Source organism: Acromyrmex echinatior, chromosome 7, assembly GCF_024713525.1.
Source record: "Acromyrmex echinatior isolate Ae372 chromosome 7, ASM2471352v2, whole genome shotgun sequence".
Lineage (NCBI taxonomy): Eukaryota > Metazoa > Arthropoda > Insecta > Hymenoptera > Formicidae > Acromyrmex > Acromyrmex echinatior.
The window spans coordinates 14,132,875-14,158,278 of NC_141858.1; the positions used below are offsets into that span (position 1 = coordinate 14,132,875).

A 25,404-nucleotide genomic window follows, 5' to 3' on the forward strand; every position below is an offset into this window, starting at 1 on the left:
AGATTATATGGAAAGATCAATGATTCATCATATATTATTTACGTCACTGTTTCTTAAATCTCCTAGATATCGATATTATTTAACCGATTCCAACGTGCTTTAAAGCTTGTTTGTTTACCCAGAGAGATGATATATATCGCGACTTTCCTGTAATTGAAAACGACTGTCTTCGATCGATTTCAACTTCCGGCTAAGATTTTAGCGGCATTTCTCTCTCTCTCTCTCTCTCTCTCTCTCTCTCTCTCCCCCTCTCTCTGTCTCCTTCCTTTTACCTTTTCTGAAGCATCCGGGCAGAATTGTTAAGCCGATTGGTTCCTGACCTAATTAATTGCAGATCCGTCACTTCATCACAGACTTCCTTATGAATGGTTCAAGTATCCGTGATATTCGAGATCCGACAGACTGAAGTGGTATTTTTTAATTTTGCCGACGATTGCACTGAATACTAGCTGTATTTAGTTTTTTCATTTTTTAATTGTTTTTTCAAAGATTGCAAAGTTATAAACTATTCTTTTTAAGGGATAGGATTGAATTAATTGTTGATGATATTGATTCGTAATACGAACGAGGATTAAATGAAATTTCACGTAATATTTTTTTTTGTGTTATTTTTAAAATATGACGAGCGACGTTAATATTTAAAGTATATGGAGAGGGTTGGTAACGTAATTAACGCAGGACCATTTGACCAAATACGATAAGTCCTCTTTGTGGCGAAAATAAATATTTGACATCGTAAATGCATCGCATGTTGGTAAGGTAAATATTTGATAGGTGAGTTTATTGGAGATTTTTATCTGTGTATTGCGTTATTAATTCTGAATTGTATTGTGGTAGCGTTAAATTTAGTCTCAGCATTGTGTTTCCACTTTCTGTATATTTTTTATATTTCATAGAATATTTTTTTAAATGTTCACAATTGAAATGAAAAAGTAATTTTCTTTAAATTTAATTATGCGAATAATAACTTCATATATTTTTATTAGATTTTAATTGATACTGTTATATGATTGTATAATAGTTATGTGACACATTTAATTATATAAGTTAAATGATCGGTGGTATAACTTCGAATGAACGCTCATTTATCAAAGATCTGACTTCGCAATACTGGGATTCTTTAAGCTCGCTAGGATTTTGCAATGACAGTGATAAAGATTGCTTTGGTGGTCGAGGATCGCCTGGAATTCCGACACTTTAGAAAGGACAAACGATGCGAAAGTTTGCCGCTGGTCTTCTTTTAAACTCACGTTGACCCAACTTCTTTCGCGATGTGGCGAAGCTCTTAAAGGGATTTTTCGCCAAGGTGGCGACGAAGCGAAATAAACTTGAGTGCTGCTCCCGAATGCCAGCGCGTAAATAGTGCGACGAAAAGTTTGCAGTTCAGTTTTTTAACGTGACAACTCTTTGATGGTGTTACTTTATGTAAATAACGCGGAGTAAGGTTTTTAGTTCTTGCGAACTTTCTAAAAAAGTTGCTTACTTGATGAACGATAATTTTGTTAGATATATATATCTAATGTAATTTTTACACAAATAAGTTTCAAATCATTTTTGTGCAAAATAAATACATTTGATCTTGACAATCTCAAATCGTATTCTCTGCAGCGAAGATGTCTGATCAAGCGTTGGCTTTTTCTATTGAAATCTTGAAGTAAACATATGACTCAGAAAAGAAATTCTTCCGTAATTATATAAATTCTTTGATACATCAATGAGGAAAATAATAATAGTTAAGAATATTTAAGATTGGTTCCCTCTGTCTTCCTTTATTAAATTTTCTCTCCGTATAATATATTATTAAAATTAAAAAAGGGAAAATATGTTTTGCGTGGACGCAAATAGAAAACAGGATAATAAGAATGTTCATGTCTTCTTTTCACCTTTCTAAGTAAATGGAACAGATTCTGAGTCTTAACACACATAAATACATAAAGCACACACACACCAACCTACTCATACAAGAAAGCGTGTAGCGGTGCAATAGCGCGGAGAGCGATAACGCGGGGCATATGGGAATTATATTACGGATTTAATGGAAGCCGACGTTAAACCATGAAATGCTTCTGTCCATTAACGGAGGCAGTCCCGAGATTCCGCACAGTGTATCCCATCGGGTAAGCGCTGTGATAATAATTGAATTAATATATTAGAAGTTCGGCCGCGATTATCGTCGTGAGGAAAATTTCACATCAGAGTTCGAGAGCTGCGAGGATTCAACGCGGTACTTTCGAACTTAATTAATTCACAATTGTCCAACTTTGTTCCTTGCGAAAGTAAAATATTCCTTTTGTAATATAATTTTTATAATAATAGACACTGTGACCTTAACTTTGTTACGATATTATAATATATTATGAATAATATAATATATTGTATATATCTTTTTTAAGAAGACATTAATTTTAATATTTTTCTCTTTTCCGTTAAATTTGCAATTGACATTTTAGTTAGGAAAGCTCGATTCAGCTAAATGTTAAATTGAAATGTAAATTCCTATATAATCATTATCAGATATAACATAGGTTGAATTATTATTTAAATGTAAAATAATATTTAACATAATTGGAATACATATACATCATTGAATTGCATTTATATCACAGTACAAAGTTTTGAATTGTTGAAGGTTTCTTCCTTTTTCGTGTCACTTCGCAAAGTAGCATTCACTCGATGTTACTGTGAAACCACTTGTAGCTTCGTAGATTTATTTCACCAGGCTCGCCCTTTTGTATTTCCCCGTTCATTAATCGCTACATTGAAAATGAACTTGATGCAAAAAAATCGTGAAGACAAAAGCAGCAGTTCTTTCTAACTACATCCTTCGCATTATAGCACACATTGTTCGTCTCTCAGTTGTTACTTTATTTGGGCGGAATTTACATTTCAACGCTTAGCTGGTTTTTAATTACGACATACTACGTTGTAACTATACTCGTTACAACTTTTTTTGCAACAATTCTTGCATTCACATTAACGTACTTCCGTTTTGCCGTAAATTACTCTTAAAATGAGATGCTATGTTCCTCGTCATAAAAATTTGTTGAGACTTGTGAGATTTGTAATTTTCAAAGCGAATGTCTGTTTTTTCCGTGATAATAATTCATGTTTCTAAAGTAAGACTATATTTTTGTTGTTAAAATCGATATTATTAAAAATTATGGATAATATAAAATTATTACAAACAAAAATTTTTGAGCTAATTTCTTATTAAACGTATACTGTTAAAAATATAACTTACATGAAAATATTCCTTTACATGTAAATAAAGCTCCTAATTATTAATGAAATAAAAAGTAATGAACGATTTAAATGAAAATTAAGTTACAGTAGTTACTTAAATGTAATGAACATGTACATTAAATTTATGAGAAAAATACATTAAATTTCATGTATATATACACAAATATACTTTTCAGTTATAAATACATTAAATTTACTGTAATGTCATGAAATTAAGTTCAAACTTAAAAGTATATTAAATTTCATAAAATTTTTAACAGTGTAATATTGATTAGACACAGTCTCAATTTTTGTGGGAGGATTCAATTATATTATTAAAAATTTATTACATCAATAATAATTGATTCTTAATAATAAAAATATAGTATAGTATAACATATATTTCAAAATTACGACTATAATTGTGTCGTTATTATCCAAATGAATTTAGATCTCGATAGCATGCGGATAGCACTTAACGGATAGAAATTTATTGCTAGTTTCTCGAATTTCTGACTATCAAATTAGACTCATTACGTCTTGACGTCGACCAACGTCGCGACGGACAATACGAATCTTGAGCCACTTGGATAATCATAGTGCCTTAGAATACGGTTTACGAAAATGAAGCTTTCAAGATTTCATCTTTATTGCAGAGTCATCTCGATCGGATCAGATTGTTAGGATCTTCTACAACGTAGAGAAAATCTTTCTTGAGGACTCATTATCAGAATTTTCTTAGAGTTTTTTAAGTTTTCCATTTGAATTTTGATATCTCGAATAGTAGCATCAATGTGATAACGATGAGAATTATTAACAACTACGATATATTATTATACAAAATAATTTTGTGAAAAAATATTTTAGGAAATAGTAGAATACACAACATTGTTTAAAATAAAAATCGAATAACTTTTTACGGATTTAATTTACATTAAAAGAGATTGTTATTTCAATAACATTAATTCTACATAAAAGATCATGTGAAATAAAATTTACGTAATGAGATATTTACGCTAACGAAGCGTTATTTTATTGTACATTCGTTCGTATCATTTTGTTTTTGCTGTTTTACTTTTTAATAGCAATGTGTAATCTTTAAGAGAGAAGTTTTACATATATTTACATCGATAGGTACACGTGATTTTATCGGATGGTAATCTCATACGTAAACCACACGAACGTATATGTTGATCTACGTGAAAGTTTTCCCTCGTTACGAGCGTCATGGTAAATGTTACGCACGCTATAATAAAATAGACGAACACACGTTTCTACGAAAATAAAATATTTATCTTCCGGATCACGATTCGTACATACGTAGCTCGTACGAGCACAGCATTTCCACTTTGCCTTTCTTTACATAGCTTCCTGAGATATTGGATATCTTTTTGAATTCTATCTCTCTATAAGATAAAATGAAGCTATACAAAAGAAACAGAATTAGATGAATTATTTCTTATACGATAAAAACATTAGTATTATTAATTTAACTTTTTTTATAAAAAATTATTATAATGTATCAACATAATATTCATAATATCTGTACGTACATATTTCCATAATTGAACGTCATTTCCACTACGCTGGCAACAGCCGACTTAAATGACTTGATAATTACCCAAATTAAAGTTCCGTTAAAGTGCTTTGAGCAAAGATTACAAAGTTTGTGATTATCCTTGAATAAGATCGAGTACTCGATCGAGTGTCAGCATGTAGAAATTTAGGTGCTACTGATATGTAAGCTCGGTAAAATAGTTAGGAAGGAAGAATTAACGAGATAGATACTCGGCTTCGTGGTGAGTATGAAAAGTCAGATGGTTATAAAGCGACAACGTGATACGCGAACAAAAGATATGCAGGGGACGATGCGATGCGACGGGTTGAATTTCAAAAGCTCTCCGCACTCTTGCTTCCCTCGTGCTTTACGGACTGGAAACGATGAGAAGCCTGTGTTGGGTGCAATTTATACTTCTTAACTCGACAAACGTACCACGAAATAATGTGCCGTGGCTACGAATAGGAATTCCGAGCACCTACTGCTTTGCACAATTAAGAAGTCATGTAACGTAGTTCAACCAATAAGTCAAAATGTGTGTGTGAGCTGATATAATATTTTATTTGATAATTTTCTTAAGCAAGGCCATTATTTCTATTTTTATTCTTTTACCTTTTGCTCTTACATCGATTGCGTCTTAACAATTTTGTTCTTTTCTAACTGGAAAAATAGCGTGTAAAGTGAATTAAAAATTTACGTACAAGAAATTTAAAATGTTTCTAATTTTTTAAATATTTTATTTATCTGAGAAATTATATCTAAATCCACACGTGAAGAGAAAATTAAATTTTTTAGATTTGATTCTCTTATATCAAATTAAGAATAAAGCTGTTATTTTCTTTACGTATTATTGCACAATATTTCAATATATTGTATCTGCATAATTAAAAGCGATTGGCTATCAAGAAATCGCAACATAAATGTTTCGAATTTAATATTGTTTCTAATAGGTATTATAACAACGTAATTTCCAATCTATTATTTTAAATTAATTTTCGATGAAGAGAATTATTTGCATTGGCAATCGTTAACATATTCTAGACTTCTAAGTTAAATAAGTGAAAACTTTGCAATGCGTTCCTATATTTGCAGAATCTATGAGATTTGAAATCACACCATTCGCGTGTGCGTTTCCGAGTAACTTTCTGCGATCATAAATTTTCAATGACCCAACGGGAAAATAAAGTTTAACTGTAGCAACGATTGCACTACGTTCTTTTCCACCCGGTGGTGTAGTGAAGCGTTTCCCGTTGGAAAAATAATGCAACATTCAGCAGCGCAGCCGGATTTTATTCCCTTTATGAGAGCTGAAAAGTTCAAGTTACGATTTAAATTGAATAGTGATTAACACTTTGCGAATGGAAAGAATTTAACTCGCTATAAATTAACGTGTGATTTTTGTCATACCATTAGAAGCTAATATATATATATTTACTATTTTTATAATCGTTTCTTTCATTATTTATTGTTTCGAATTTTGAATATTATTATTGAATTCTTCTTACAGAAAAAAATCATATTTTTAAATGTTTTGAAGCTTGTCATGTTCATTCGATAGTAATTTTAGATAGATATAATATTTCTGATCTAAATATTCATGAATTTTGAATTTTTCAACTAAAATTTATAGTAGAAAGTCGACGAATTTTAATTAGATTTCAGAAAAAGTTTTCAATGAGATTATAACTATCACTACTGTTCCAGCTTTTAACAAAATCATCTCATTGTTTATATGTTATGATTTTTCTTGTTGATGTTTCGTGTAAATAAAGCTTCGCATTTCACGTATCTGCGCAGTTTGATTGAAAAGTATGCTCGATGTGCCGAGCGGCGAATTAGAAGTTGATTTTCGATGGTCGCGCCATTTAAAACACCGGGTTCTCGGGATTTCCATTGCAAATTCGTCTCGCGTAATAAAAACAACCTCTCTGCACAACTCGATTCGTTCGCGCAAATTACGCGTCTCGGTGGTGACGCGAAATAACGGAACTCGTAATCTGTGACCGAGCGACAGCTGCGCAATGACACTACTGTATATATACGTAGCAAACCGAAATTTCAAGATATAATTGTGGAAGTTCTTGAACAATAAAAATCAAACAAATTGTGAGTTAATATTCTGTTTAAGTTGAGACCTCGAGACAATATAATTGCCTTAAACAATATAATTTAATAGAATTTACGTGATAAGAATGATAAGCTTGTAATAATTAATCCGATTAAGCAATAACTGAACTCTGTTTTGAGACGCTTATAAATTCCTATAATAAAAACTAAGACTGCTTTTACTCTTCAATGTAAATCGTGGAAATATTGTTTTCATAATTTCCATATCTTTATATCAGATATAAGTACATCGGCTTTTGTTAGGAGGATAAAAGAATTCGGGTTAACAAGCTTGAAAGTTTCATGGCGACAAACTTGAAAGAGCCATAACGAATCTCCCTTGGGTGTGATTTAGATCTAAAAGCGAGTGTTGAGCCGAAGAGAGGATCTCGTCATCTTAAAGAACTTTACTCGTTTGACGACTGCTTTTTTCTGTCGATCTTTGGAAACCCATCTTCAGGTCGAGCATCATTGTATCACGACAGTTTCACCCTCTTGTTCCTTTACGATCCTTATCGATAGTAAAAACGTCGTAACATCCCCGATGGTTCGCCATTAGTGGTGGCTGCGATGTCAAAACAACATCTACTACCGTTTTATATCAGAATTCAAATATTTGTCGAAGGAATAAGAAATGATAGAAGAAAAGAGATAAAACGATTAAAATGATGAAGACGATAAGAAGAAGTTTACTATTAAATTATACTATTATACTTTATTATACTTTAAATCATATTATAAAAGTGAAAAATAATTTTTGTATTGACATATTAATATGACATTATTACTATTTTTCATAACATTACAATTTTTAACTGAAATTTCGATAATTTCTTAATTCTGTTTTGCTTTCTTCTCAAAATGCTTCTCTGTCTGTTGAAATTTGACGTGTAGACAATTTCTATCGACAACTTGGCATTTCAGTTCAAACGCAGTCTCGCGAAGGCCTGCAGTAATTCAAATTGACGATCTCCCGAATTCTGCTTGGTAGTATCCTTTATCGAAAATTCGATCAAACTGTCTTGAATATGTGATTACAGTGGCTTCTACTATCGATATCCAATAATGCTTCGATAGCTGTCTGGTTAGCTTTCGCGTAACTATTTTTCGATAGAGTCATTGAAACGACGGAAAGTGAACTTTTTGTATTTCACGAATATTTTTGGTTAAAGTTAACTGAAAAGGAAAGAGAGAAGAGGGGGAAGGGAGAGATAAGAAGTGAGCTGTCGAAATTATTCTACAAACAAATATTTAGATGTGTTAACGCACATTTATCAAGTTTGTCTTATTACTAGATTCACTCGAACGTTCGAACATTAAGCTCGAGGCAAGTAAGTACACATAATTACGAGAAAAACATTAGATAGGGGAAGAAAGTTTCGCACAAGTTGATTCACAGTAAGAGAGGTTGTGTCCTTTCCTCAGGGAAAGATCAAGAAATTTTGGGGGGAAAGTTGTTAGGTAACTCGTAAGTTCAACTTAGTTTCTTGAAGCTGGTGTTGGTTTAATCGACAAAGACTCAGTCTTTGCCATTTCAGTATGTATTAGATTTAAAAGTGATAATAAGATAAATAATGATGAAAACAAAAATTAGACCACGAATTAAGTCTCGCAGATAATAAGTATAGATTAAACGAAAGCTTATTTGCTTTATCGAAATTTTTTGACTGATATAAAGTTTAAAATTTATTTTAGCCATTAAGATATTTATATATTTATAAAAAATGTAACTATAAATAATTGCATTTCGCAATATACGATTGACAGCTGAAGGCCAAATGCGATTAAGGATTAAGATTAGGATTTTGCACGATGTCATTAGGTTCAACGAAAAGAGCGAAGTCTTCGTAAGTTCCGATCGTGGCTGTCGGAACCTTGATAAATCGTAACGCAACGTCACTGCTTATCAGCGACATTTATCCTTAATAGCGCTGTCGTCCTTCGAGATATCAGCATCAGCGGGTGGAATTCTAACTCTAAAATTATAGTGCAATTTTCAGACTATTGTTCGGTGAATATGTTGAATAGTTTTCCACATGATATTATACATGAATTTTCACATATTCAATGAGATTAAAAACGGTTGTTAAATTCATATTTTTTTGCACGCAGTAAATTGGAATATTTACTAAAGTAGACAGCTTATACATTTTTCATTAGTTTCGTATTTTAGACTGTTTGTTTATTTACATCAGTAGTAGCAGAAGTAAATAAAATTAAAATTATTTTACAAATATATATATTATTTCATGTAAAAAAGGTGAATTAAAATATATATCACAAAATTAATCTATTAATTATTTCATAAATGTGTGTTGACAATACAAGTCGTACTTTATACTTATTGTAAGCTTTGAAATGTAATTTCTTCTGAAACTTGAATTTAAATTTATAATTGAGATTGATGAGACAGGCGGATACATAACTCCTCGAATAATTATATACGAAGAAATCATTGTAAGATAATCAAATTTAGCGCAAAATAACTGTCGCTAAAGAGTAAGAAATAAAGGGTGGTTCTAAAGAAAATCTCCTGAGAGTCACAGAGATGGATTTCAACTGCTCCCGTGGATATTCTACGCGCGATTTCTCGTTTCGCGTCCATTCTTGTGAATAATTCATAAAAACGATAAAACTTTCAATGTCGGGTACAGGCAAAAAAGTGTCGACAGTCGCAAAAGTCGAGCAAGAGGATCATTACACTTTTTATTCCCACCTTTAGTCAAAGCTGTCTCGAACTGGAAATATTTACAATATATTAATAGTATAAAGCACGATTGAAAAGCTCACTTTCATTGGTATTTTATTGAATTCGATTGTATATAATTATAATTATAATTGCATTGTAGATAATTATACATAAAGCATAATAATATCAGAATAATACGTACTATTAGCGAAACTAATAATTATTAATCGTACAATAGTCATTAAAGCTTTTATCTTTGTCGGTATATCCAAAGTACGGATTTCGTCTATTTCAATTTATTAATATTATATTAATATTATATAATATTACTAATGTTACACGTTATATCTTTATTTAATATGTTACTTTTTGTACGAGATATTTCTTTTGATAAAGAATCGGTACAACATAATTTTAATAAAGAAAGAACAGATCGTACAAGAGTACGTACAGCTTATCCTCTCATTAGTGATGTATCAAGTACATGCATGACGTACATACACAATGTGGATTTATGTCTCTCGCTTCCAGCTGGCGACCCAGAAAAGAGGATGCCGATATTTCCTCTGCATAAACCGAATATCGATGTCACGCAAACGGCAAATAAATCAAAAAAATTTGTGAAGTCTATGCATTTCTCATCATACTAATATAAATTTATGAGCTATATTTGGACACGCGCTCTATTTATAAAAAAGGGGATATAGATAGTGACAGTCTATTGTAAAAGAATATTTATGAAAAATAATATATCTATTCTTTTACATAAAAGAATACATGTATCTTTTTATATTTTATTATACAATTTTCTTAGAGCCGGCAATAAAATTGACTTGTATTCTATATCATTATCTATTTATCACAAAGTGGTTGCACTTGTATCTACTTAAAATAATTTAATATAATTTAAAAAGCTGTCAAATTATTGAAACATTCCTTTTTCTTTGAATCTTCTTTATGTAGAATTTTTTTTTCATATTTCGGGTCGCTGTCTTTAGAGATACTATGTTTTACGAACAATTTCTTTTTAATTGAAAATGTTCAAGTGTGATATTTCGAGCTTGATCTTTACTACGAGCTAACTCCGTTATTCTTGCCTTTGCCCATCGCCTTATTAATAATCGCATTTTTCTGTGGTAGCCGTTCTTTAACCAGAATACTTTGCCTTCGTTCATCTTTGAGATGGAAGAGCGATAGTTCTCGTTTGTAACTTTTCTCTATCGCGATCGTTCCTTTGTTTCCGTTAGCGGCGGATTCCTTTCTCGCTAGAAGCCGTTCGGTAGCGATTTATGAATTATTCACGGAATGGGCGAATTATTCACGAGGATGACTGCACGAACCGTCCGCGACACTTAATTGTAGGCAACCGAAAAGCGGGGCAAATCCATAATTTAAGAGGACCTCCCATCTTCGTCGCGACTCGCTTGCACTCCGATTGTAATAAAGAATGATATACAAGAATGACATGTTTTAATTTTCGTATATTAATTGAAATAGAATTCTTTCTCCATTTTAATATGGAAATAATATGAAAACATACAAATCTATCGATAGAATGACGTTTTAATGATGATGACAATGTTTTTGTATAATCACTTTTATACGAAAAATAAAAAATTTTATTTTTCAATATTTAATAATCTCTTATTCGTATCGGCATAAATACTTAATAAATTATAATATTATTATCATTATAATAATAGATATCTATATACTATTATTGAATTATTAGTATAATTTTATTGTAATCGTTATAAATTAAAAAAAAATCTGTCATTATAGAGTTTAATAACGTTGTAATATTTTCATTAAAATAACTCAATTGAAGATTTAAATAAATCCAAAGAATCACGTCCCTTTAAAACTAAATTTATATTAAATATTAAAATTTATGTTAGAAATATCGTTTTTTTTTAATTAAATTACATTTCTCTTCGGTTGACATACGAAGAGAAATGTAACTGATATCTTTTTCCTGTAAGTGGAGTGATTGGCGATTATCGAATTTATTTCTTTGTGAAAACTTTCGTGCGATTGTTACTGATTGTTACTCAACTTCCTCGATATCAAGATATTTTTCCCACGAACGTGTGTTATCGCGCGGACGTAATGTATTACGTTCATCCTCGTATTCGTTTCTCCATCTATTCTTTATATCACGTTATCATCCCAGTGAGAATAATGTAATGTGTTCGTGGCTAATCTTCTGAATATTTATGATTCTTTTATTATTTGTGTTTTCGGTGCCAAGTAATTTTCTGTAATTACTTTTATGCTAATTATTCTTCGAAAGTAGTATATTATTTTCTAATTTGAATTAAAATATATTTAGTAAAGAATTGATATTTAATTCCTTTATAAGTGTTATGTAAAATTATTTTTCTTTCATTATCTGAATAAAGTTTTATTCTGTAATTATCAATGAATCAATGAATCTTTTAATAATTGACTGTATTTTTTTATGTTTTAGCCTCTTCTCTGACTTGAGGAGCCTGGCAGGAACAACCCTAATGAATCTTTTGGCAGCTCTTTTCATGGTTCAATTGTTGTTCATCGTAGGCGCTGGAGGAGTACAGGTACGTTTCTTTATTTCTATTCATTACGAGACAATTATCTTGTATGTACGAGATTAAATTTTTTCTAAAGAATCCTTTATATATGAAAAATTTATAAATATCTACTACTACATCTTACGTAAAATATGAAATATAATAATAACGCTCCAAACACGTTACAAATATTGAATGATTATTAAAAAATTGTTTGAAAATATGATATCTGACAGAAAATTTCTTCGAGATGACACATTCTCTGACAAATTTGAATTATAATGGTTCCAGATATAACTGGAAAAAGTGAGAACTACATTGATATGACATTTTTCATTTAAAATTACCTTTAGAATCTATTAGCAAAATATTTGTATTTCCTCTCCGATTCCTTTTATACAAACATAATGCGAAAATCGACTTAAAACCGTCGAGGTGTAAATTCCGGTGGCTGCTTTTGGTTCTTCCGCTTTCAGAGAGAAGAGAGGGAGAGAGAAAGAGAAAGAGAAATTCCGTTTCGTGTTCGGCACATCAGCGAGAGTGCCGAGAAAAGCTTTCGTCGAGACTTCCTTCGTCTAATGTTCCGCACTTGAATCCTCTTTAATTAAGCTCCGAGATCCACAAGCTCGTCTCGAGACGCGACAGATTTCAGAATTTTTCTTTTTTCTTTCCTCTGTTCGTTCTTTCTTTCATCCGGAAACATCCGAGAAGCGATGTCAGGCGTCCTCGTACATGAGGATGCCTAACATTGCCACTCGAATTCTCCCGGCGAAATGCGATGCCGACAAACGGGAGAAAGCATTCCGGATTCTCTCGAGCGATTATACCGCAGGCAGAAAGAGAAAAGTCGTAGGAAGACGTTAGGAAGCGTTCAGAACTCAAAACGGAAATTAGTGCAGCATTCCTATTTCCAAGTTTTAATTGCGTGTCGGTGACATCAACTTTTCGCCATCGGCGACAGGATTTGTGCCAAAAATTTTTCTCATTTATTTCCATGGATTTTTATATCGCGTGTTATTAATTTTGTCACATTATCCCACGGTTATTAAATCAGCTATAAATCGCATTTAATGACTTCAACGAGATTAAAATCGCATTATTGGTCATCCTATCTCTACACCATTTATTAATCATCCCTATTATTGAGGTAGACTTTTATAATTATTTTTATTATAATTGGAAATAATGGGAAATATATATTGATTAACTTCGCTGATTAAATCTATTGAGATTATACACAGAAAATTTATACAATATTACTATCGAATATCTTAAAAAATTATTTTCTATTACAAACTTTTTCTATAAGCTGTAATTTAAATTATTTGAAATCTACTTTTTTTTTTCTAGAATATAATAATGTAACAGTTTTTCTTTTTAGAAACGCGCCCTAATATAATAATTAGTAGTTGCATAATGATAAATGAAAAAGAAAGAATGACATAGAATACCAACCATCAGTCATAAAAACGTTACGAATATTATTCACTGGCAAAAGTAAATTTCATTGCATTCTTCCTGCAGAAATGAAAACGTGTATATGTCATACCTGCTTTGAAAGGAGAGAACGAAAAGAATTTCTCTTAGATTTAACAACGAAGAAACAAGCGCACTCTCGTTTCTTCACCTTTAGATAACGAAAAGGTTCGCTACATTTACAGTGATATATTTTTCTTCGTGGAGATTGAGACAAAAATATATGCCGAAATGTATGTATAAGCCAAAAAAATCCATGCTGAAATGAGATTCTTTTTAGGTCAAATGTTATTCATCGCAGTTCTGCCGTTACAAATCGTGGCCTTTGATCTTTTGATATTCTCTCGTGAAATGAATTTCGTTTTAAAAATGTAGGCAAAACATAAGAACTTTTTCATATGTTACTCATCGTAATATATAATTCAAGTTCATATTTGTGATTTGATATCAATCAATATTCATAGATTCTGTGAAGAATAAAATATCGTAATAGAATATTTTCATATCTGTTTTACTTGATATCCACTAAAATAGAGAAAATTCTAACTGAATATAAAATTCCTCATACGATATGGACGAAATTAATTTTATTTTTTTCGTAATTTGAATAATTTATAAATATTGTATATGACAAATTTAATTTAAACATCATTGCGTAGTAAATATTTTTTTTTTTTTTAGTTTTCACGGAAGAATTTATTCATTTTTGCTAAAATGAAATCTATATGTTATTTTTTTATTTTATATTACTTTTATTTAATTAATATCATTCACCGGAAATAACCGAATGGTAACATGTGTAAAATATATTTTTTCGTTCTACATTTGCTAATCACCGAAAAAAATAAAACTAACTGACACTTGAACTTCATACTATCAATAAATAATGAGTACTAGTTGAGAAGACGAATAAAAAGAAAGTAAACCGGAAATAAATCGACGATTTTACGCATGAACGGAAAGAGGAGAGGATCGTTTCAGTTGAGAAAGTGTTTTTTCTACGTGGTGCTAAATTTCACGATCGCGAACTAGACGAAATTCGCTACCAAGAACGACCTTACAAACGAGTGATGTATCTCATTGTACATGTAGTAGGCGGGAAAAAAGAATCCATCTCAACGAAGAAACATTTACAAGCGAACGTGTTAAAACGAGGTCGAGGTACCATCTCTTCGAAAGCCCTTTCATGTAACTTCCTAATTGCGGTCTTGTTTCGTATCAGTACGCAAAGACGAATTTACATTGAATATATAGGACGATGAGCGAGTTTCTGGTGTAACGTTAAATTTGAAATTTGGAAACTGGAAATTTGGAATTACATTTCAAAAGATTGATATAACAGTCCAATAGCGTTTCAGTAAAAAATTCATATGTAGTGGAAATCAGTTAAATCAGTTAATCAGTTATTATGCACGCACAATACCTCTCGTAATTACCGTAAAATTTTAATAGTGCATTGCATTCTGGAAATTAATAGCTCGTTATATGTTAGAGATTAATTACAATCGAAAATCCTGATAATGTATCGGAGTTACATTAGTTTTCGAGTCATAAGTAGGTCAAAGCTGACCAGTGGTGCGCACAATATGCACAAGTAACTACGCTTATACGTGTACCGATTCATCATCTGTTATTGATTTATTTTCCCAGTTCAGATTATATCGAATTTTTCCTGTTCAGCTAATTTACATTTTATACGTGCTTGTTATCAAGGTATTACATATACTGTAGTAATCAGCTAATTTTGACGAGTTGATCATTAGCAGCAAATTTTAGATGACATGTACAAATTATATAATTTTTTTGTAAATAAATGATAATGTAAATGGCACGTTATTGAATACGCGAAATTGTCAAGCTGTCATTCGTGTGACAAGCCGCTCATTGTTATCTCTGTGCACAAAATGCGATAATTTTCTGTGAATAATTATTTGGCGCATAACATTTATCAATATACGCAATCGATTAACTCCATAATTAATTTGATTTATAAACATGTCAAAACGTCAGGAAATGGAAATTTTTAATTACCGTTCCGTTGCGATATTTACGATAATTATTTTTTTAACTGATACTTGTTAGATTTATATTTCGCATCACACTTTGAGCTTTTCCTCTTTGATTTAAATGTAATTTATCCATAATTTTCGGACGGCATTGAACAATATGCGCCTCACCAAATCGAGTGATTCCAGTAAAAAAGCATGATACTCGATCATTTATTAATAATTAAATTAAAATCAAAGAATAGAATGTTTGATGTAAATTCATTTTACAAAACGTTAAACGTTTCTCGCAACAATAAATCGACTGACACACGTCCTTGGCATTTGTCCTTTTTTGTTAAAATTTGCTAATAATAGTTAACTCGGCAATATCAGCTAATTACTATTAATTACTATAATGTTTATAATACATATTAGGTTTCAATCTTGGCATTTTCAATTTTCGATCTCCAGAACACGCTGTGTCTAAAATATTATACATTTGTATGACTTGATATTCTAACAATTAAAATTAACTATGAATATAATAAATAAAATATTAGATTATATACGTTAAAGAGAAAGAGTTATTTTTATATGACATATTTAACAAATATATTGGTTAACAGTTTTCAATATACTGTTATTAATGTACGACTGTTGATAAATCAGCATTTTGAAAAACCGATAACATAAATTTGTGAAATAACTTGACATTCTTTTTTATCCGGCAAGATAAAATATCAATAACAATATTTTTCGGCGACAAGACAGATGCAATGAGGAAGGGAGAAGGAGTTTATTAGAGACAGCAAAATCTCGCTTTATCATACCGCTTGACGGAGATAAATCTCTGTGTTGTAATTTCGCGACCGTCACGAAGCAATTCGGCTTTATTGTTACCTCAGATGAAGAGAAACGAAAAATAAATTCAACCACGAGATCTCTCGCATATTTTCTTGATCCCGATTTTGAACAATTTTGACACACGGTGCTCGTTTCTGCGAAAATTGAAGAACATAAGAGAAAATAGAGGCAACAGAGAAAAAAGAAAAAGGAAAAATCGATTTATTAGTCTGAAGTAGTAAGTACTGCGAAATAAAGAATATATATATATATATATATATATATATATATATATATATGTAGATAGATAGCTAAAAAAGTTAAGATAAACATTGCAAGAATATAAAAGTATAAGTAAAAATCAACATAAAAGAAATGGAAAAAATAACACGAAAGGTTAGCCCTTTTTTACTTTATCTAATTAAAAAAATAAAACTTTTAAGATCTACAAGAAATAATATAATAGAATCAAGAATATAATAGAAAATAATCTGTGAACATTATTAAGATTTTATTATAAAATGAATAGGAATTTGAAATAAAGAAGAAAATTCTACACTTTGCTAATGTTATCTACTATAAATGATATAAGAAGCTCTAAATATAAATTTTTCCTTTTTCTCTCTATTACTGATTATCCAAATATATCACATGGCCTCACATGCAACTTTCATGCTGTGTTTTACATTCTCACAGCGTTTTCGGTTCCATCCAATGGAGCAGTAGTGCATTCCGTGTGCGCTTCGCAATCTCGATATATCGCCGTCCCGCATTAAGTCAGACACATTTACGAGCTCTGTACCGCAGCTAGGGATGCTGGCAGGCGAGATAAAGTCCAGTAAACGAGATAACCTCGAGATAATTTTGACCGGAATTAAAAGGTACGAACGGAAGGGATATCAATTTATTCTAATATTCCTAATGTTCGCCTCAATTTATTTGAAGTCCTCATTAACAGCCATATGTTTGTACGTTAATACATCAGTATTAACGACGATATGTATATACATATTGTATAATATAATATATTAACATTATGAAAATTTTATACTGAAATATTAAATTAATCTATATATATCTTTACAATTAATAGATTACAATAAATAGACTTTATATAAAAATTATAAAATATAAAATTACTTACAATCATACATTTTAAAATTTATGATTGTAAATATAAACAGATATATTAATTTATAATTTCTTTAATAAAAATATAACGTATAAATAAATTAAATATTAATATTGGAGATATTAAATGATATCGATGTTCATTTTTGTTACAAGAAAATTATCGCTTATCACTATAAATCAAGATTTTATAAAAATATTATCTCTGCGTCTTATTTAAATGTTTATTACCAAAAATTGTTTAGTGTTACAAATTTGTTGAAAATGATACTTGAAATTTATATTATGCAGATGTACATAGTTTAAAATTGTAAATTTATGGTGAAAACAATTCTTGTGAAGAAGATTGATAGTGAATTCCACGGACTCATACTTGTCAGTGACGTACAACCCGTCGTCCTAGATGATATTAAAGGTTATTGCTTGAGCTGGCAAGTTTAATAATGTCCGCGTTAAATCACTATAATTAGTACGATTATGTGTATCACAGAAGAGCATTGTCTCTGCTATATTTAGGAATTTGATATATCGCACACAGCATTAAGTGGAGCGCGATTCTGAAGGTTGGTTAAGGTTGAAAGTAAAACGGAGATTAAATAAATCTATCAGTATAAGCAGTACAGGAAATTTTAATATCCGATTGTTTTAGAATTAAATTTAATGAAATACAACATATTATTTGTATTGATACATTACAAATAATAGATGCGGATTATTTTTGAATAATAAGAGGAATTAAAAATTATTACACACATAAAAGTTTGATTGTCTTTTAACAAATTTTAAATATTTATTTTACGAAACATCTTGTATACTCATTTATCGTTGTATAACGAGCTACGAGAATGTGCTTTTGTTGAAAGAGTCTCGCGATATTTCGGAGTAAAGCGTATAATTTACGATGCGAGGAATGTATAATATTATAATTTGGTTAAAACTAAGCGTTGCAAGTTTTTTTCACATCAGGACGTGCTAATATTTCATTACGTTAAGTTACGAAAAATGCGGAACTAAAATTTTCTTGAAATTTACAAACCGACCCGAAATTTTGTCAGAGCGTGGAAATTCACTTTAGAGAATATTGCTATTTATGGAGCGGCGTAAATCATGATCAACCGCCAGGATACGTTGGTTTCATTGATCCCGATTCGTCTTATGGCTCCTGTAGAGTAAAGTGATTTTCGTGGCGAGTCTTACGGTTTATGGGAACAATTCTACGGAGATTTGTCCCGAGATAACGGAGAAAACCCCAGAGAGAAATCTGACCTGAATGACACGGATCGGGAACGTCGTGACGCCGAAAACGTGTGTAAGAACTTTGCATCGTGTGTCCTCGACACGTGGAAATGGAAATGCAACTACTATATACCGATTGAGGAAACTCGCGTCCTGTCGGAAAACTAAGTTGCTTCTCCTGGGAGATCACTGATTCGAATTTGCTCGATAACTCGAACGATATATATCTGGCAAAGGCGAAATTTTTCAGGAAGGAGAAGAAAATAAAATATATGTGCGAATATGAAGATTTCCTACTTAAGAATTAAATTTAATGAAATAATACAACAATTAAGATTAACGAAAAATTAGTGTTTGCTACTAATAAGAATCATGGATATAAATTATACTTTTATAATATTTAATTAATCTCATTTTATCCATATTATTACAAAATAACAGCTATTTAGTTTTTATTTTACTTTAGAATTATTTACTTTATATACACCCTACTCCAAAATTATTATGTGATAATCATATAGTATTATTATTTGATATTGAAGAAGGACCAGCCGGCACGGAATAAGAGAGTTTCACCGAAGTTTCCATCTTCTCCTTCTTTTCTTCGTTTTGAAACTGTATAAAAAGACTAACGAGGATCTCTACCGGTTTCACTGAGTAGTTTTTAATTAAGCGCGAAAATGGTCGAGAGACAAAGCGGCGGCAACTTACGAACAGTAATGAAGCTCTTAGATCAACTTGCTCTTCTCGACGCCGAGCAAAATAAAATTACTGATCAGAATGGGAAATCAATCACGTACCCCTTCTTCCTCCGTATCTTTAGAATACGAATTAAAGCCACGACCTAAATGTAACTTTTCCCCTAAACTCCCACGCAAGCTCCGTCGATCTTAGATAATGGTCTGCGAAGATCGTACGGATAGATCTCGCTACATAATTTATGGTAACGTAAGTTTTCCCTCGATGGCGAACATATCTTCTATGACTGCGATCCTTTTAACCTCATTAAATACTATTGCTCCATTTTCGGAACTGCATTTGAAACTCTCTGAAATTCTATTTTGAATTTCAAAGAAAAAGGAAGGATGAAAAAATAGATTGCGTTGAAGTATTTTTCACGAGATGAAAGCTCTCCTTGTTTCCAATCGTGTTTACGTTTATTTTAGTTAAAATTGTTTACTCCGATAAACGCATCTACATTTGTATGTTTTTTTTTAACGATTGAGTTAAAATTTAATTGAATTTGATTTAGCTACATTCTGAATTTTTTACAGTGAAATTTCCCTCCAAGAAGGTGAAAGTACAACCACTTTAAAAAAAAAAAGTGAAAATATTTTACTTCTTGAAAACGAATGACAATTTTCACTTTTTTTAGAGTGAATTTTCACTTCGAAGGAATGAAATCTCACTTCAAAAAAGAGATTCACTCTATAAAAAGTGGAGATTGTCACTTTTTTTTTAATAAGTGAAATATTTTCCCTTTTTTTTAAGGGTGGTTGCATTTTCACTCTCTTGGAATGAGACTGCAAGAAATTTAGAGTTTAGAATTTAATCGAGAATACCGTGGTCTCCGCGGTATCATTCATGCTTATTATTGTCATACGCCCGTTTAGAAACAAAGCGTTGTATTGTTGCATTATACGTCGGTGCATTTTCTCACCGACGCGCGACGTGTCAGGGGCGCGAAACGCGTAGCCTTGTTATCCGCGCCAGTTATCGATTACACCGAGCTTTGTTGCCAGGGATTTTTAACAATAAGAGCCTGTCGGTACGCCTGCAATTTAACGATTGGCTGACTGACACCTCCATATGCATCTCATGGTAGGCGCGCGAAAAATTACAGGAGAATCGTGTTGTAAAATACGATACGGTTATGCGGGCGATTTAAAGGATGTATCCGTATTTTTATTGCGCGATAAAATGTATGCGGGATTCTTATCAGAAATGTAGTCATATGAGTGGATTCGATTCGGACTTTGCGATAAAATGTAATAAAAAGATCTCAACCTACTTGATAAATAAATTACAAATTTACGAGTTCACGTTTTTAAAAATTATAAATCATTTTTAAAAATAAATTTCATTTTTATAAATCGTTTTTATTACCGAAGTGATTGACTCTGTTTACACTTATCATGATTATCAATAGAATGTTCATATTTTCATGTCTCTCCGCAATTTGCGCTACCGCGAAAATCTATTTTCTTCTTGCGTCTCTGTTTATTCCCTACATTTCGATTGATTTCGCATTCACGTTAAGAATGCTTTTGTTGCGTATCGTGTTCTCATTTTGAAAGTAAATAAACCAAGTTGCCGAAAATTCTCTCTGACGAGCAACGAAAAATTTCAGTCGCAAGCAAACGCTCGAAGCGGTTTTCGTGCCGGGATAATTGGTCGCGGTTTCGTAGTTGCGTGATTGGTACAGTGTAAATAAAACTCATCTCTTCCACTCGTGATATTTTTTGGAACTCGCTGTTTTTCCGACATCCATATATCTAAAGTTCGCCCAATTTGCGCCTAACGCGAATCGCTTTTTTCCTCTGTGTTTCCATCGTTTACGCGAAATTGTACGTAGCAAAATTGTACTGAAAATCCGCATTGCAGTAGACGTGTTTCTGAACTGCCGAGCTGTACGAATTAATAAAGACGTCAAGGATTTTTGTTATGTGTCACTATGTATATATATATATATATATATATATATATATATGTATGTGTGTATGTTGTGTGTGTGTATATATATATATATATATATATATATATATATATATGTTACAAAATATTATTAGACATCTATAAATTTTTTTTGTTAAATCTTTAAAAATTGAAAAATGACACTTTATCTAATCTCTCTCTCTTTCTCTCTCTCTCTTGCGATTAATTGATAATAATAATAATTGTTTTTGTTAATTATACGATTTTTAAGTATTATAGTAAACTCATGTTTAAGTATTATAGCAAACTCATGTTAAAGTAAAACTTTAAGTATTACAGTAAACATGCAATGTAATATTTGAATTTTACTCAAATGGTTTCGTGTTATGTGAGTTATAAATCTTGGATTTGTCACTATAGGAATACGGACCATTTCTTCAAATATTATGACTTTCTAGATAGTACGTAGATCTATTATATTTATAATAATGAAAATACACTATAAAGAGTATAGTAGTAAAGTATTCACTATATCAAGGAGATTTTTCACTAAAAATTTAAGACTACATTAGGGAGTGTGCACGTATATTTTGTACGTCTCCAACATCTCTAAATATCTGATACATTAAAGTATTATAAGTACTTTACATTAATGTTTCAGAATTGTCTTGAAAAGACATCTGATTAAGCGATTAAGAAAAATGTCTGATTAAATCTGATTAAATCTATGTCTGAAAATGAATTTATTCAAACATGTGTAATGTACAGTCTGTACATATTCATGAATGCACACGATCTCATCCAAGTATCTTGTGCATTACCTCGATGGTGCGCGAAGGTTTCTTGCTTCGTTTCATCGTAACGACCGCTTTTACGGCGACTTACATTCTTGCGCGGTCACGTCTCGCCTGTAAGGTGGTTCACGACGTTCCGCTCTCCTTCATCGAAACTTTCCCATCTCTTTTCTTTATTACACCCTTCAGTGATCGCGTCAGTGCACCGAGTACACCGGCTAGTTAATGCGACAGTGGCGTTGCAGAAACGCTCCTCATCGCTCACCCTTGCTACCATTTTTATAACTATGCGTCTGAAGACTTTCATAATTTCGGACGATGTCTTTTTTATGAAATTACATACATTTATTACGCTGTACAAAATTTACATATTTATACATATATTTTTTATAAAATAATTATATATATTTACAGTGTTCTAAAAAATATATATGCATATATTTATAATTTTTTTTAAATTGTACAAAATATAGCATTATTATGTAAAATTTAATGTTAAAATTTTTAGCATAAAATGTAGAGTAAATACAAAGTTAAGTACATGGATAAAGCTAGTTAAGAAATCGTCATCATATATTTTAGAAATATTTTATTTATATAAGCCTGTTCTACTTTCCAAGTAGTGGCGATTTTTTAATATTACTACGATAAATATTCACTACAAAAAATGAAAATGATCGTCGCAAAGATTGCAGCATATGTATTTACAAACGATCTCGCGTGTGTCAGAAAGTTCGTTTCCATCGAAATCTCATTTTATGGTCGTCAACAACGTCACAAAAAATTCATTCGCGCGATATTGTTGCGAAAACGTTTGCGAGAGGTGATGCTGCATTGTAAAGAGATGGCTTTTAACGGGCTGTGAATGTCACGGAGTTTTCAATTTGACATAGAGAAAGAAAATTGCTATGTTCGATATTATATTTGGAATTAAAAATAAACTTTCTGACTAAAAGTAACGAGACATTTATAATTTCACAAATTTTAATTTTAGCTAGTAAAATAAAGAAAAAGGAATGAAAATTATGTTTCAATTCTATGGATTTTACTTTGACAAAATTTTAACGTAAGATACAAAGGAAAATTTGATAATCCGGAAATTATGATTTTAACAAGAGTGCATACATGTAAATAGGGTAAATAAATGCATTAAAATTTTTTATTGTGTATAGTATAAAAACAATTTTAAAGGGTAAATTTAGATCCCTTTTCATAGAGGTTATTTTATTTAATAAAAACCAACTAACTTATAAAATCATTTTATCACTTTTTGTGCTTTTTCTTTTGTTGTATACTTTTTATATTTTATATTTTTAATTTATGTATATAAAGAATTTGTGTTTGAGAAGAATATAAGTTCTTAAATAATACACAATAATAATATATATAATAGTATAGTACAATACAATACAATGTAATACAAAATTATAAAATAGAGTACAAAATATATATAATTTTATTGCTTTGCATTTTTTCAACATAGGAAAATTATCTTTTAACGTAGCATAACATGAAAAGCTAAACATCATATTATTGAAATTTATGATATTTATTCCAAGTATGTGTCTAAGTATTAATAATATATCTATAAATAATCATTAATAATATTATTTACATAATAGTTACATAATTATCTATGTACAATTACAGAGATTATTTATGTAATACAAACAATCGCGACCAGAAAGTTGTTACCGAATTTATTGATGATTGAATATTAATCAAATTATCAAGCGATCTTTAGTTTGATACACGTTCTGTCAATTTTATATTAAACAAGTCTTTCATAAAATAGGATATATATATATATATATATGTGTGTATATATTTATTTATGTGTGCCTCTAAATTTATAATATGAGAGCTAATTTATAATATATTATGTTAATAATATAAAAGTATTATGAATATTTCATACTTTCATAATTGAAAAAATAACTTCACTTGTAAGAATCGCGATAAAATAATAATTATAATTTCTGTCATGCATGCAAAGTTATGTAAAAATTAGAATTTGCAATTTGACGAATTTAACGACAAAGATATACACCCAATATTAAAAACTAATAAACTTTACTAAGTATAATAATCTTTCTTGACATTTTTGGTAAAAAAAAATTACTTTAAATTTATTATTTACATTATTAACTAGGATCTGGTGTCTGAGACACCCTCACGTTAGCTGTTTGTTTATTGTATATAATTACTCTTTATATAAATAATAAAGGTGTGCTCTCTCTACTTTATCGTTTCTTGAGAGGTGCCCTGCATCATAGAAAGAGAGAGAGAGAGAGAGAGAGAGAGAGAGAGAGAGAGAGAGAGAGAGAGAGAGAGAGAGAGAGAGAGAGAGAGAGAGAGAGACATGTTTAAGTCGACAACCTTTATCGAGGACATTTACGTTTTTTAACCACATCGTCGTCGATGATTCAGCTCGTGCGGAAGCACGTGCTTGGTGATAATTAATCGATAATTACTAGATGAGGGCTCATTTACTCTCATACACTCACTGCTCCGTTTAGGTTCTGATCGTGGCAGACGAGACGACGGCCCTTTAATTAGCAGGTGACTTCATCGAGAGGATATTTTTACGTCCGCAAATCAATTTATCCCCGTACGAAGGTATATCGGTAACTGTGCCACGCTATAAATCGCACCGCCTAGCTTCTTCTGGTTATCTTATCCTCTTCTTGAGGATTTAGTGAAGTAATTATTATTGATGTAATTATTAACACAAGCAGTTGAACTACGAAATTTTTCTTTTAAAAAACATTATACATTTCCATCGTAAAAAATACATACTTTTTTAAATACAGTTTTGTATAATATTCACTTAAAATTCCTAATATTCTTTTATATATATTTGTATCATTAGCTTAATGAAGTCTGGACATTTTCTACATAAAGCTTTCCGTTATTTATATAGTATATATTATCCGATAAAAAATTTGTTTACTGCAAAAATTTTAAGGCTTCTTCCGAATCGCGCTCTCAAAACAATTACGATACGGTGTGATCCATGTAATTGAAGAATTATTCACTTTCGGATAAGCTGCCAACTCAATGATAGAGGTTTCAAAAGTAAAGCTTTATTCCTGAAATCGCTTTGTTCTCTGCGTCGCGGATACGAGTCGGGCCGATAATGTGGATTAATTGATAC

At 30.9% G+C, this 25,404-nt stretch overlaps 1 protein-coding gene across 1 annotated transcript in view; it reads left to right on the forward strand.

The window, feature by feature from the left end:
* Positions 1-25,404, forward strand: part of LOC105153576 (cadherin EGF LAG seven-pass G-type receptor 1) — a 73,808-nt gene that overhangs the window by 26,756 nt on the left and 21,648 nt on the right. Inside the window, exon 4 of the mRNA XM_011068492.2 lies at positions 12,046-12,151. Coding sequence (XP_011066794.1) covers positions 12,046-12,151 — 106 coding nt within the window. The remainder of the gene's footprint in view (positions 1-12,045; positions 12,152-25,404) is intronic.